The following is a 16,042-nucleotide window of genomic DNA, read 5'->3' on the forward strand; positions in this document are numbered from 1 at the left end:
ATTTCAAAACCCAAGAAGTTGACATTGGTACAGTACTATTAAATAAACTGCAGACTTTAATCAGATTCAGATTTTGTCAGTTTTTACAGGTACTCTTTTTTTTTTAAGTTTATTTATTTATTTACTTAGTGTGCAGGGGAGGGGCAGAGAGAGAGAGGGAGAGAAAGAATCACAAACAGGCTCTGTACTGTCACTGTCAGCCTGGAGTCCGACATGAGATCATGACCTGAGCCAAAACCAAGAGTCAAATGTTCAACCAACTCAGCCACCCAGGCGCCCCTCATTTCCTACAGCTTTACAGTAAGTCTTAGTGTTTGGTAGGTTAAGTCCTCCCATCTTATTCTTCACGTGTCTTTGTAGCTTTACCCATTGAACTTTTACAATCAACTTGTCAGATTTCATAAAGTATCTTGTCAGGATTTTGTTGTAGTTGCATTGAATTTATATATTAATTAATATACATGTATTAATATATTAATTTGGAGAAAATTGACCTCTTTTACAATATTAAATCTTTCTCTTAGTGTGGTGTATTCCTTCACTTATTTATTAATACATCTTTATTGCTACCTTTTGGTAGGCTTTATAACTTTCTGTAAATGTACATCTTTAAATTTATACATAGGCTTATTTTTTTGGAGAGTTATATTTTTACAAACTAAATTTGTATAATTTCTTTGTTAAAATATGTAACTAAAATTCATTTCATCATAATGATCATATACCCAGTGGCCTTGTTGAGTGGTTTAATTAATTCAATAATTTGTCCTGTGTATATTCTTTGGAGTTTCATACGTAGACAACTGTTTTACCTGTTTATTTTGCCTTTTGTTGTTGTTGTTGTTTTTGTCTTTGTTGATCATGTCTATTGTATGTTTTATGTCTGAACTTCTGTTTAATATTTCCTTTCTCTTCTTACTTTGGGCTTATTTTATTATTCTTTTTCTGTTTTTCAGATAGATGCTTAACATTATTACGTTTCAGCCTTCCTTCTTGTCTAGTATAAGGATTTAAGACTATAGATGTCCTTGTATCCCTAACACATATTTGCAGCTTCTGTTCCACCTCTGAATCCTTACCTCTGGTACCTTGAGCCCATAAGGCTTTGTGTTTCATCACTATTTCTCCACTGCTGTGGTTGTGTGTGTCAGGAGTGCTCTTTAGCAAGAAACTCACAAACGAAATTCTTACCCTTCCCTTTCCATTGCTTTTTTAGTGTAAACTCTCTCCTCCAACCAGTTTCTGGTTGCTTTTGAGTGTTTTCCAGTGACTTTAAGTAATTATTTCTTGTATTTATCCAGTTTCATCATTGTTTTCTGTAGGGGATTCTTGTGACCAATTCAATGTATGTATTTTGGACTTGAGATTTGGAAATTATTTCAAAATTACAGAAAATTTGCAAAAATAAAATTAGTACAGGGGCACCTGCGTGACTCAGTTGGCTAAGTATCCAACTCTTGATTTCGGCTCAAGTCATGGTCTCACAGCTTGTGAGATCGAGCCCCACATCGGGCTTGCTGATAGTGCAGAGCCTGCTTAGGATTCTTTGTTTCCCTCTCTGCCACTCTCTCTCTCTCTCTCAAAATTAAATAAAAATTAAAAAATAAAATTAGTACAAAGAATACCTTATATCCTCTACACACACATATGTGTAAATATATATGGCATATATGTTATTATAAAATAGCATCATAAAATTACCTATTAATATTTTACATTTACTTGTGTGCTATCTTATGTACTTGTTCTCCCATCGCCTTCTCCCCTCTCCAGATGTATGTGGATATATTTATGTATATATATGTGTGCATGTAGGTTCATATGTGCATTTTGTTAAAAGATTTTTTTAAGGAGGGCAGTGTTGTCATATAACCATGGTAGTTATTAACGTCAATAAATCTAACTTTGATACAGTAATGTTATCTAATATCTACTTCTCATATTATAATTTTGTCAGTAGAAGCAGTAATATCTTTTTTTACTCTGCAGAACATCCAGTCCAGGTTTAGGTAGCACATTGACATGTCATGTCTATTTAATCTCCCTTAATACAGATCATTTCAGTAACCTTTCCTGTCTTTTGGACACTGACACTTTAGAAATACACAGTCTTACAGTTGCTGTTTTTTTTTTTAAACTTCATTGAGATATAATTTATATACCATAAAATCTACTTATTGTAAGTTGCATTATTTTTGGTAAACGTTTATTGTTGTATGATCATTTCTTCCATTTAACTTTAGAATAGTCCATTGTTCCAAAAAGTTCCTTTCTGCCCATTTGCATCTATTCTTCCTCCTGTCTGAGCTCTAGGGAACCACTGATATGCTGTCTCTCTAGATTTGCTGTTTCTGGACTTTTTCTATAAATGGTATCATAAAATATATAGCTTTTTGTATCTGGCATAATGTTTTTGAGTTCATCCGGGTTGTGGCATGTATCAGGAATCCATTCCTTTTTATTTCCATATAATATTCCATTGTATGAATATAGCAATTTTGTTTACCCATTCATAGGTTGATGGATATATGGGTGGTGTCTACTTCTGGCTATTGTGAATAGTGCTGCTAAGAACAATCATGTACCAGTCTCGATGTGGGCATACATTTTCATTTTGGGGTAGATAAGTGGCTATAAAATTTCTGGATTGTATGCTTTGTTCATATTTAACTTTTTAAGAAGCTGCAAATTGTTTTCCAAAGTGGCTGTACATTTCTATTAGCATTTCTATGTTACATTTCCGTTTTCTATTTTTATATTTTCTGTTAGCAGGATGTTAGAGTTTCACTTTCTCTGCATCCTTGTCAGCACTTGGAATTGTCTCTAATTGTGATTATAAACATTCTGGTGGATGTGTAGTGGTATTTCACTGTGGTTTTAATTTGCATTTTCCTAGTACTGATGATGTTGATCTTTTCATGTGCTTAGAACCATTACGTATCTTCTTTAATGAAATAGCTATTCAGTTCTTTTGCCCATTTTTCAGTTGGATTGTTTTGTCTTCTTTTTCACTTGTAAGAGTTGTTCATATATTTTAGACACAGTCCTATATCAGATATACGATTTTCACATACTTTCCACTCTATAAAATGAAGTTTCAGAAGACAAGTCTGTGGCTTGGCTTTTCACTCTCTTTAATGGTGTCTTTTCTTTCTTTTAAAAAAAATTTTTTTTTTTTTTAATTTTTTTTTTTTCAACGCTTTTTATTTATTTTTGGGACAGAGAGAGACAGAGCATGAACGGGGGAGGGGCAGAGAGAGAGGGAGACACAGAATCGGAAACAGGCTCCAGGCTCTGAGCCATCAGCCCAGAGCCTGACGCGGGGCTCGAACTCACGGACCGCGAGATCGTGACCTGGCTGAAGTCGGACGCTTAACCGACTGCGCCAACCAGGCGCCCCAAAAAAATTTTTTTTTTTAATGTTTATTTATTTCTGAGACAGAGACAGAGCATGAGTGGGGGAGGGGCAGAGAGAAAGAAAGAGACACAGAATCCGAAGCAAGCTCCAGGCTCTGAGCTGTCCCCACAGAGCCCGACATGGGGCTCGAACTCACAAACCATGAGATCATGACCTGAGCCGAAGTCGGTTGCTCAACCGACTGAGCCACCTAGGCACCCCAATGGTGTCTTTTCAAGCATAAGTTTTACATTTTAGTGATGTCCAGTTTTTAAATGGATTGTGCTTTTGGTGGTGTAACTAAGAACTTTTTTGCCTTTTGTTTGGAGTGTTCGGTTTGTTCATATTTAATACAATTATTGATTGCATTAAGTCTGCCATTTAGCTATTTGTTTTTTATATGTCTCATGGTTTTTTTTTATTCCTCTCCCTTCCTTTTGGCACAAATATGGAGTTTTTGCAGTTATTTTCTTAGTGCAGCTCTAGGAATTAAAATATGCATCTAATTTACCACAATCTAGTTAATAGTTTCAGTAAAATAGATATTTTATAAAGCCCACAATATGGTGTTATAGGCGTTTTATGATAATCTTAGGCAGTTTAGAGAAGTTGAGAGAAGAAAAGAGAAAAATATACAGACATAGTCTTTTATATTCATTTACATGTTTACCAGTGTTGATGGTCCTCATTTGTTCCTGTGGATTTGAGTTAGTGTCTGGTGTCATTTCTTTTCAGCCTGGAGGACTTACTTAGTATTTCTTTGTAAGGCACATTTGCCAGCAATAGATACTTTCTGAGTACTTTTTAATCTGTGAATATCTTTGTATCAATTTTTTTCTTCTTTTTTTTAAATTTAAATTTTATTTTTAAGAGAGAGAGAGAGAGAGAGCGAGCATGGGAGGGGCAGAGAGAGAGGGAGACACAGAATCCGAAGCAGGCTCCAGGCTCCCAGCTGTCAGCACAGAGTCCGATGCAGGAGTTGAACTCATGAACCGTGAAGTCATGACCTAAGCTGAAGTCGGACACTGAACCCACTGAGCCACCCAGGCACCCCTATCAATTTCATTTTTGAGGGATACTTTTGTAAGAATAGAATTCTCCCTTGCTAGCTTTTCTTTTTTTTTTTTTTTTTTTTTATTTATTTTGATAGAGAGTGTGCACATACATGCACGTGGGGTAGGGGCAGAGAGAGAGGGAGAGAAAGAATCCCAAGCAGGCCCCTATACTGTTAGCTCAGAGCCCAATGCAGGCTCGAACTTATGAACCATGAGATCCTGGCCTGAGCAGAAATTGGAAGCTTAACCAACTGAGCCACTCAGGTGTCCCCTTCCTTGTTAACTTTTTAACCTTTATTTCAACACTTTGAATAAATCACTCCACTGCTTTTTGGTCTCCATTACTTCTGATGAGAAGTTAGCACTAATCATACTGTTTCCTCCTGTGCATGTTGAATCATTTTCCTTTTACTGGTTTTAAGATAGATTTTCTCTTTGTCTTTTTTTTCTGATAGTCAACAATCTGGCTATGATGTGTCTCTCTAGGACTTTATGTTTTTCTTGGGGTTTGTTGAGCTTCTTGGATTTGCAGATTAATGTTTTTCATCAAATTTCAGACTTTTTAGTTACTATTTCTTTGGACATTTTTTTCCTGTTCTTTCTCTCTGTTTTCTCCTTCATGTGTCCTCGTTGCGCATAGATTGGTTTATTCGATGGTGTCCCACAGGTTTCTGGGGCTCTTTGCTTTTCTTCGATCTTTCTTTCACCTGTTCTTCAGTTTAGGTAATTTCTATAGATTTATCTTCAACTTCATTGTTTCTGTTACCAACTCAAATATGCTGTTGGATCTCTCTAGTAATTTTGTAATTTCAGTTATTTGACTTTTTAATTCCAGAATTTCCTTTTACTCCTTTTTAATAGTTTTTATTCTTTATTGAGATTTTCTATTTCTTAAGTGGTCATACTTTCCTTTAAGTTTTTACTCACTGTTTCTTTTAGTTCTTTAATTATATTCATAATACCAGCCTTGAATGCTCTTTTTCCCTCGTACATCAACATCTGGGCCACCCAGCAAAGTTTCTTTTGGCTACATTTTTTCCTCCACATAGGTCACTCTTTCCTGTTTCTTTGAAAACTGGATATTTTAGATACTGCATTGTATCCCTTCTGGTATCTCATGTTTCCTGCCTAGATGTTGTTGCTGTTTTTGGTTTAGAAACATTTCTAACCTTAATACAGGGAATATGCTTTTTCTGTGAAGATGATGTTTCTGCGTGATTTGTTATTTTATTCTTGTGTTTATTTTTAATCCTGGCTTCCTGTTTTCAACCTTGTGTCTGCAGAGCTTAGTGAACTGTGACATTAGCAATAGGTTGTGTTCAAAGACTTTGAGCCAGTAAGGCTTCCTGCCTCTGCCACTGGATGAGTGTGTGGGGTGGGGAGCTCTAAGTTCAGATAGCTTTCAAGCCTTTTCTTTCCACTGACCCCTCTGATGTTTTCCTCTTTACTTGGTTGTAGCCTCTCTATCAGGCAGGGTTATGTGCATCAATCACATCAATCTTCCCTGCTTTTGCAAACAGCCTTTCAGTCAGCCAGGATTGTGTGGAGAGTTTATCAAGCCCTTCCCTGGCTCTCTCACTTTCAGGCTTCCCTTGCTACATTTCTGGATGGTCTACCAGTCTTTTTTGTTGTTGTTCCCAACCAAGACTGAACCTCAGACAGCAGTCCCTGGTGGCCTTCCGTGTTCATTTACCACCTAGATCACATTTATGGACAGTTCCACTGGGCATTGGTTTTTCACCTCCTGTCAAATCAAGTGACTGCCCCTCTGGCAGCAGCAGCATTGATCATTCTATGGCCTGTCCTAGTATAACGACCACACCAACCAAGCTGGGGGATTGGAAGGGTGAGAACAGCTCCAGGCAACAATGCTACAGATTCCCACTTTTCTTATCTGGAGTTCAGTATTTTTCGTGAATAAACACTTCTCAAGTTATTGTAGGTTTTTGATTGATTTCTGGAATTAAACTTTGTAGTCTGTCAGGTATTGTGAAAATAAGTTTTTAGTATGAGTTTTCCACATTGCCATAGAACAAGGGTCAAAAACTTTTTCTGTGAGGGGCTACATTAGTAAATATTTTAAGCTTTCCAAGTTATGTGCCCCATTGGTTGGTTGGTTGGCTTGCTTTTCTTTCTTTCCTTTCCTTTCCCCTTCCCTCTCCTCCTCTCTTCTCTCCTCTCCTCCCTTGCCCCTCCCCTTCCCCTCCCTTGCCCCTCCCCTTCCTTCTCTCTTCTTTCTTTTTTCTTTTCTTTTCTTTTCTTTCTTTCTTTCTTTCTTTCTTTCTTTCTTTCTTTCTTTCTTTCTTTCTTTCTTTCTTTCTTTCTTTTATCCTTCCTTCCTCTTTCTTTCTTTCTTTCTTTCCTTCTTTCCTTCCTTTCTCCCTCCCTCCCTCCCTCCCTCCCTCTCTCCCTCCCTCCCTCCCTCACTCTCTCCCTCTTTCCCTCTCTCCCTCACTCCCTCTCTCCCTCTTTTTCTTTCTCCTTCCTTCCTTCCTTCCTTCCTTCCTTCCTTCCTTCCTTCCTTCCTTCCCTCCCCTAGAAAGATAAAATCCATTTTTAGCTGGTGGGTCATACCAAAACAGGTTGCAGGCTGAATTTGGCCTACTAGACAAGTTTGCTAACTCCTGTACTTAAAAATGTAATGTTTAAATTCAAATGAAAAATAGCCATTTTTTATGGATGCAAGGATGTCTGAGTGGGAGACATGCTGTGATATAAACATATTATGAATGACTAACAGGCAGAGTAAAATGGCCCAGGCAACCCTACCTATGGCTACTCTGACTAAATATATTCTTTTTTCACCAGGATCAAAGCTAGAAATTGAACCTTATCCCCCCTGCCCGCTGGCATTCTCTAGTCAGCGAGGCCTCAGCCAACATGTGTGGCTCAGGCATCTTCCTCAGCTCTTCTCAGGTTACTGTGCAGGAAATCATCTCCGTCCGGGGAAACCCTATCCAGAAGATCAGAAACAGCAGCAGAAACAACTCTTTGATCAAGCCTGCTTGAGTGACAAAGCAGAAATTCAAGAGACAGAAGACTCCAAGCCCTTGTTCAGGAGAGTAAGCAGAAGAGGCCCTTGGGAGGTGTTGTCCAGCCCACTGCAAGAACAGCCAGTCAGGTCCAGGGAAGACAACACGGTGCTGGATATAGGGCCCAGCCTAGGCCAGAGGACAGACCTTGAGGAATCAGACAAAGGATCGCGTGGTGTAGAAGTCTCAAGATTTGGGGCAGTCAAATGTGGGGAGTTTGGGCGAGGCTTTTTGAGGGAGTCAAACCTGCTCAGCCTCCAGAAGATGCATACAGGGGAGACACCTTACATGTACACTGAGTGGGGACAGGGCTTTAGCAACATGTCAATCCTCATCAAAAACCAGAAGAAACACTCTGGGGAAAAACCTTATGTGTGCAAGGAGTGTGGACGAGGCTTTACCTGGAGGTCAAACCTCATCACACACCAGAGGACACACTCAGGGGAGAAGCCTTATGTGTGCGAGGAGTGTGGACGAGGCTTCACCTGGAAGTCAAACCTCATCACACACCACAGGACACATTCAGGGGAGAAACCTTATGTGTGCGAGGAGTGTGGACGAGGCTTTACTTGGAAGTCAAACCTCTTCACACATCAAAGGACACATTCAGGGGTCAAGCCTTATATGTGCAAGGAATGTGGGCAGAGTTTTAGCCTGAAGTCAAACCTTATCACACACCAGAGGGCACACTCTGGGGAGAAGCCTTATGTTTGCAAGGAATGTGGGCGTGGCTTTCGCCAGCATTCACATCTCATCAGACATAAGAGGACACATTCAGGAGAGAAGCCTTATGTGTGCAGGGAGTGTGAGCAGTGCTTTACCCAGAAGTCACATCTCAGTAGACACTTAAGGACACACACAGGAGAGAAGCCTTATGCGTGCGCGGAATGTGGGCGCCGTTTTAGTTGGAAATCAAACCTCAAGACACACCAGAGGACGCACTCCGGGGTTAAACCTTATGTGTGCCTGGAGTGTGGGCAGTGCTTTAGCCTGAAGTCAAACCTCAACAAACACCAGAGGTCACACACAGGGGAGAAGCCATTTGTGTGCAGAGAATGTGGGCGAGGCTTTACCCGGAAGTCAACCCTTATCACACACCAGAGGACACACTCAGGGGAAAAGCCATTTGCGTGCAGGGAGTGTGGACGAGGCTTCAACGATAAGTCAACCCTCATCTCACACCAGAGAACACATTCAGGGGAAAAGCCTTTTGTGTGCAGGGAGTGCGGTAGAAGGTTTAGCCAGAAGCCAAACCTCTTTAGGCACAGGAGGGCACACTTGGGTCATATGCCCTTTGTGTGCAAAGAGTGTGGGCAGGGCTTTTGTGATAAGTTAACTCTCGTCACACACCAGAAGGCACACTCCGGGGGAAAGCCTCACGTGTGCAGGGAGTGTGGGCAAGGCTTTAGCCGGCAGTCACACCTCGTTAGACATCAGAGGATACATTCAGGAGAGAAGCCTTACATTTGTAGGAAGTGTGGGCGAGGCTTTAGTCGGAAATCAAACCTCATCAGACATCAGAGGACACACTCAGGATAGACACCTTGTGTGTACAGCGAGTGTAGTGAAATCTAGTCAAGAGTCCTATTTCACAAGATGCCAGAAGTCACACCTAGTGGTTTTAGTAAGAAGTCAGCCATTACCAGACACCAAAGTGGAGACAGCTACTTACGTGTGACAGGAATGTTCACGAGCCCAATGGGAAGAGTCAACATCTCCAGTCCGCCTGAAGGAGAACTACTGGCTCATTTTCAGGAGCTCTGGCTTCCCCTAGTGGGGATGATGGGTTGTGGAAGATCAGGTCACTTGATGGAGGGAGCACTTAGAAGTAGATTGAAATAAAGGAATGGAGACTATTCTGATGTCATTTCCTGAGAATATTTAAACCCTCCTTACACAGTAGCCTGGATGTTAGAGATAACAGCAATAATAGAGCTCGCCCCTTAAAATCTGTCCGACTTTCTGAGAACAAGGGACTTGACAGAGACCATTGCTGATTTAATCTTGCTTTCCCAGAGCAGGACCCAGCAGCAGTCAGTTTCAGGGAAGTTTGGGAAATGATGAATTCATGGAGACAGAGGTAGTACGTGGGTAGAAGAAGGTTTTATTATGCAAAAGGGCTTACAAGGGAGAAAGACCATGACTGTCCTAGCTCTGGGTTTTGGGAGGAAGTATCCATTTTTGCTTGCTTCCAGGGGCTGTCTCTGGTTTCCAGGTTGAATCCATACTGAAGATATTCTTATTTACCGATGTATTTAGACTAGAAATGTATTATATGCTTTTATGAAGAAAACTGGTAGTAATTTTTGTGAATTTGACTTTCAAACCAAAAGTTAGAATATTGAAAAACAACTGTCGCCATGAACTTGACAGCTTTCCACTACTTAGTCTTTTGTGACAAGATTGCTGATGATATTAATGAATGTGATTTTGTAATACCATATAATGAAATATGTAAACATTTGGAAGATCTGCCTAACTCACTGAACAAGTATTTTCCAAATGATTAGTGTGTGATGCTACAAAATCATCCATGGTGATATTAAAGTATAAGGTAGGCAAATGGATTTCAGTTTAAAAGATAAAGGTACCTGGCTGGCTCAGTCAGTAGAGCATGCAGCTCTTGATCTTGGAGTTGTGAGTTCGAGCCCCACATTTAGGGATAGAGTTTACTTTAAAAAAGAAAAGAAAAACCAAAAACAAAAATTAAAATTAATACCAATCTTTAAAAAAAAGAGAGATAAAGGCCAGATTCCACATTACAGTAACCTTTAAAAAATGATCACTTGTTGACTTTTGGTATACTTTGGTATAGTCAAAGAATAATACTAACAAATATCTGAAAAGGTCATTAAGATACATCTCCATTTTTTAAATTTGTACATGTGGGGTCATATTATTTATCTCAGCAAATTAAATGCAAGAGCACATATAAAATACTAGCTATATTAAGATTAAAGAGATTTTCAAAAATACAAGATAATGCCACTCTTCTCACTGATCTATTTTTTTTAAATTTTTTTGGTGGAAAATATTCAAACCCAAGTGAAAGTGAAGCACTTTACTTCTCATTTAAAGTGCATTGTTTCTAGATGTTTATGGTTTTGGGGTACCTGGCTGGCTCAGTCAGTGGAGCACGTGATTCTTGATCTCAGGGTGTGAGTTCAAACCCCACACTGGGTGTAGAGATTACTTAAAAATAAGTCTTTAAAAAAAAACAAACAGGTTTGGGGTTGCCTGGCTGGCTCAGTTGGTGGAGCATGCGACTCTTGATCTCAGGGTCATGAGTTCAAGTCCTCTGTTGGGTGTGGAGCTTAACAACAAAACGTTTAGATGTTTATGGTCTATATCTCACAGCAAAAAATACTTCACACACACTTAAACACCAAAAAAAAAAGTTACCTAACATGCTATTATACTTAATATAATTTAAACTAGGCATGGGGCACCTGGCTGGCTCAGTTGGTGGAGCATGAGAATATTCATCTCTGCGTCATGATTTCGTCCCCATGTTGGGTGTAGAGATTACTAAAAAAAAAAAATTAAAAAAATTAAACTAGGCATAGAAGAAAATTACCAAATAACACAAATGCAAAGGATATGCTTGTTAACACCCACTGGCAGATGTAAACCTACAATTTAAGTATGCTGCTCTATCTAGACAAAACACACAAATCTTGGGGAATACTCATTGCTAGAACTAAATTATATAATTACTTAATCTCTGTGCCTGTCGCTATGTCTCTTCCTGAATATTCTTGCCAATTTTTCTATTTTTTATTAAAATCTATTCTTTTAATCTTTTCAATGTGTTTTTAACTTATATTTTGTTAATTTTTGTTAATATTTACTAATATCTTGAAGCTAGTTTTTATTAATTGCTTTTTGAAGCTTATTCAATCATACTTCAGGTTTTTGTACCTTTTCCTTTTTATTTTCTTCTGAAAGTCAAATCAGTTATAATTTTTTCTTTATTTTCTCTTTTAGCCAAGAATTACTATTTCTACAAATGGCTAGATGGATGTATTCATTTTTACACTCTCCTAGTATTTAGTTTTTTTAAATTTTATAGCATAGTCAATATATTTTTGTAGTTTCTTCCATTTTATTTTATTAAAAATTAATGTATTTATTTAAATTCAAGTTAGTTAACATATGATGTAGTATTGGCTTCAGGAGTAGAACCCAGTGATTCATCACTTCATATGACACCTAGTGCTCATCCCAACAAATGCCCTCCTTAATGCCCATCACCCATTTAGCCCATCCTCAACCCACCTCCCCTCCAGCAACCCTGTTTGTTCTCTGTATTTAAAAGTCTCTTATGGTTTGCCTCCCTCTCTGTTTTTGTCTTATTTTTCCTTCCCTTCTCCTATGTTTATTTGTTTGGTTTCTTAAATTCCACATATGAGTGAAATCATATGGTATTTGTTTTTCTCTGACTTATTTTGCTTAGCATAATACACTCTAGTTCCATCCACATTGTTGCCAATGGCAAGATTTAATTCTTTTTGATCGCCAAGTAGTATTCCATTGTATGTATGTATGTATCTTCTCTATGCATTCATCTGTGGATGGACATTTGGGCTCTTTCCATACTTTGGCTGTTGTGGATAGCACTGCTTTATAAACATTGGGGTACGTGTGTCCCTTCAAATCAGCGTTTTTGATTCCTTTGGATAAATACCTAATAGTGCAATTGCTGGGTCATAGGGTAGTTCTATTTTTAATTTTTTGAGGAATCTCCATGCTGTTTTCCAGAGTGGACTTCCAGTTTAATTCATAAAGTTTAGTTTTGAATCTAATCAGGCTCTGAATTTTCATGTATATCTTTTTTTTTTTTTTTTTTTTTTTTTTTTTAGTGTATTTATTTTGAGAGAGAATAGGGGAGGGTCAGAGAGACAGTGAGAGAGAGAATCCCAAGCAGGCTCCACACTGTCAGTGCAGAGCCCAATATAGGGCTTGAACTCACAAAATGAGATCATGACCTGAGCTGAAACTGAGAGTCAGATGCTTAACTGACTGAGCCAGCCAGGCACCCCAGTTTTCATGAGTATCTTAAAAAGCAAGTATGTAACATGAGTATGTGTATTTTAACAATATTATACCAAAATTAACACAAAAGGTTATAAATGCTGATGTTTTTCTATATCGTTACCTTATTCTGTTGTTTTGTATTAATTTCATATTTATTTCTATGTTAACATGTGAAATTAGATTTGTAATGTAAATATAGATACAAGTAATATTAACAGAATAAGCACCATTGTACTCACCCCAGAAGAAGTAGTAAGCCTTAATTATTTTTAAAAACTTAGCACTTCCATTTCTGTAAGTGAAATAGTAAATAAATTTATGGTCATGTTAAGAAACATTTCTCCATGTATTGCCATCAAATTTTGCTTAATACATTTCAAGGCTATTTTATTTAGATCTACAGAAATTAATAAAATTTCTTCTTGATGGATTTTCTCTTTTAAAACCATTGAGCAACCCCAGGTCCCATTCAGTGCTTCTAATTAGTCCGTTCTCAGTACTGTTTGCATTTGCCTTTTTTGGTAGTATTTGCTATACTCACTTTTTCATTTTCATCTTGATATTCTTGTTTTGTGAATAGAGCATCCTATTCAAGTACTGGAAGCCACAGTCAGAACAATTAGGTAAGAAAGATAAATACAAAGCATCTAAATTGGAAAGGAGTAAGTGAAACCATCTCTATTTACAGACATCATTTTATATATAGAAAATCCAAGTGAACTCAAACTGATAAAGCTAATCAACAAATTGAGCAAAGTTATAGAGTACAAGATCAACAAACAAAAATCCGAGAAAATAGAGAATTCTGGTTTCTTGAGGGATCTTGGCTGATGGGTTGCCACTGAGTAATGAATTGGGTGCCCATGGGGGTATGAGTACTATATACCATTTAACTCAAAGTTTCTTAGATTTGGCCAATGGGAGCCCCTTCAAGCTGGCCTCTTGTGTCTTGCTGACATGTTTCCATCATTCATTAAGCATCTCCTTAATTTCTGACAGATAGTAAAGGCTCATTTTGTACTTTCTCAGCCCCGGCCCTGGAATTCACCATTTCTCTAAGAAATTATAGTTGCTTTCAGTGGAGAATGATATTTAGGAACCAAGACCTAGGTAATAGGTGTGCTTATTGGTCTTAGACCATCTCTGCTGACAGAGCTAGGAAATTTACGTGTGTGTGTGTGTACACAAATACCTGTTTATATCTGAAAAAAAAAATCAGTTCATATGGATACTTCCAATTTCAATCCAACATCACAATGTTTATTCTAACCTTCCTTTCCACATCTGTAACTCCCTTTTCTTTCTTTTTTAACGTTTGTTTATTTTTGAGAGAGACAGAGACAGCATGAGCAGGGAAGGGGTAGGGAGAGGGGGAGACAGAATCTGAAGCAGGTTCCAGGGTCCTAGTTGTCAACACAGAGCCCAATGCGGGACTCAAACCCACAAACCATGAGATCATGACCTGAACCGAAGTTGGATGCTTAACCGACTGAGCCACCCAGGTGCCCCTGTAACTCCATTTTCTTATAGTGAAAAACCTGGTTCTCATTATCCATCATATATTTACTTATTTGCTCATTCTTGGAATACATATTAAGTAGTTTCAGAATTGCTAATGCATACAATTGTGATAAGCATACCTACTCATTGGAGTTCATTATTTTTGTAGATCTTTTTGTCTTTGGCCTGAGGACAAATTACTTACTACATTTGAATTACTTGGGTTAGTTCTTTTTCCACCCTTCACTGTGGTTATGTTATTCATTTGATTTCTGTTTGTGTTTAGTTTTAGGGTTCTCTTCATCTTTGCTGTTGTGAACACATTTAGGGTGTCTCCCATGATTCTCACTCCTAATAACCACACTGTTGAGTAATCCCCTCCCCTTGAGTGTGGGTGGGACTATGAGCAGCTTCTAACCAACAGAATATGGTAAAGATTATGGGATATCACTCTTGTTTTTATGTTAAATTGTATGGCAAAAGTGAAGGGATTTTGCAAGTGTAATTAAGGTTCCTAATCAGTTGACGACGTAGGGGAAAGGGAAATTATACTAGGTGGCTCACCTAATCTGGTAAACACTTTAAGAGGGCCTCAGGGCACCTGGGTGTCTCAATCAGTTAATCGTCCAACTTCTGGCTCAGGTCATAATCTCATTGTACATGAGTTCAAGCCCCACTTTGCTGACAATGCAGAGCCTGCTTGGGATTCTCCCCCTCTCTCTACCCCTTCCCCACTCACTCTTTCTCTCTTTCTTAATAAATAAAAACTTTAAAAAAAGAGCCCTGAGTTGGGCTCTGTGCTGACAGTGTGGAGCCTGCTTGGGATTCTCTCTCTCTCCCTTCTTTCTGTCCCTTCCCCCACTCTCTCTCAAAATAGATAAGCATTTAAAAACTTAAAAAAAAAGAGAGACTCTGAGAATCAAAGATTTTCTCTTTATTGCTAGCTTTGAAGAAACAAACTGCCATAAATTATTTTTTCTTTCTATTCTTTTTAAAAGTAGGTTTCACATCCAGCACAGAGCCCAATGTGGGGCTTGACTCACGACCCTGAGATCAACACCTGAGCTGAGATCAAGTCAGATGCTTAACTGACTGAGCCACACAGGCACTCCAAACAGACTGCCCTGAATTCTATAGTCACAAAGAAACTATTTCTGCCAACTACCTAAAAGAGCTTGGAAGCTAACCCTTTACTTGTCAAGCCTACTGATGAGACTGCAGCCCACCTGACAGTTTAACTTCAGCTTTGTAAGACCCTGAGTAGAAGAGCCAGCTAAGCCCAGATTCCTGACCCACAGAAATTGAGATAATAAATGGGTCTGTAGTAATTGGTTGTATAACAACAGAAAACTAATATTTGTTAATTTTATCTACTCTTTTAATATGTGAAACACTAACATTTCTAAAAGTCTAAACTACACAAAACAGTTCACTCAGGGAAGTATAACTCCCTCAATCACTTCTATTCCCTCCCCTCCCCATATGCTCTTCCCCTTCTGGATTTGGACTCAAGGCATCAGAATGTCTGGCTGTGGGCTGATGTGCCAAAGCCAACAAGAAATAGATACTGCAAGAATTAGGTTCTCTCGGCCAACATGCAGAAGCTGCAATGAAAATTAGGTTAAAAAAAGCTGGAAGGCTCTTGAGAGAAGAAGAAAGTCATATAAATTCCTTGTGATACATCAAAATACAGGTAAATGAATATGCATTTAAATATTTTAGGATAAAACTCAAATGGTTTTGGCATGTATCATTTTTTCATGATTTCACACTAAAGCCAAATTTTTGCAATTACTCAACCAACTGCATTTGATAAAAGGTATCTACTATGAAAATAAATGATATAAAATACTTTTGATATAATCATTCAGCTGCTAAGCCAACTGAACGTTTTGCCAAGTGGAGAAATAAATACCTTTATTGTAAAAGCCACTTCCACTTGGGCATTATATAACTTCCAGCTAAAAGCATCTTAATTGAAATTCCCACATTCTTACTCCAACTGCCAACCTTTCCACTGA

General features: G+C 38.3%; 1 protein-coding gene across 1 annotated transcript in view; it reads left to right on the top strand.

Annotated features, from left to right (window-relative positions):
* The window catches only part of LOC131500199 (uncharacterized), a 174,457-nt gene extending 161,506 nt beyond the window's left edge, over window positions 1-12,951 (top strand). The window contains exon 23 of the mRNA XM_058709017.1: window positions 7,261-12,951. Within this exon, the coding sequence (XP_058565000.1) occupies window positions 7,261-9,023 (1,763 nt within the window). The 3' untranslated portion in view covers window positions 9,024-12,951. The remainder of the gene's footprint in view (window positions 1-7,260) is intronic.
* Window positions 12,952-16,042: the final 3,091 nt, after the last annotated feature.

This window comes from Neofelis nebulosa, chromosome 17 (genome assembly GCF_028018385.1).
Source record: "Neofelis nebulosa isolate mNeoNeb1 chromosome 17, mNeoNeb1.pri, whole genome shotgun sequence".
Lineage (NCBI taxonomy): Eukaryota > Metazoa > Chordata > Mammalia > Carnivora > Felidae > Neofelis > Neofelis nebulosa.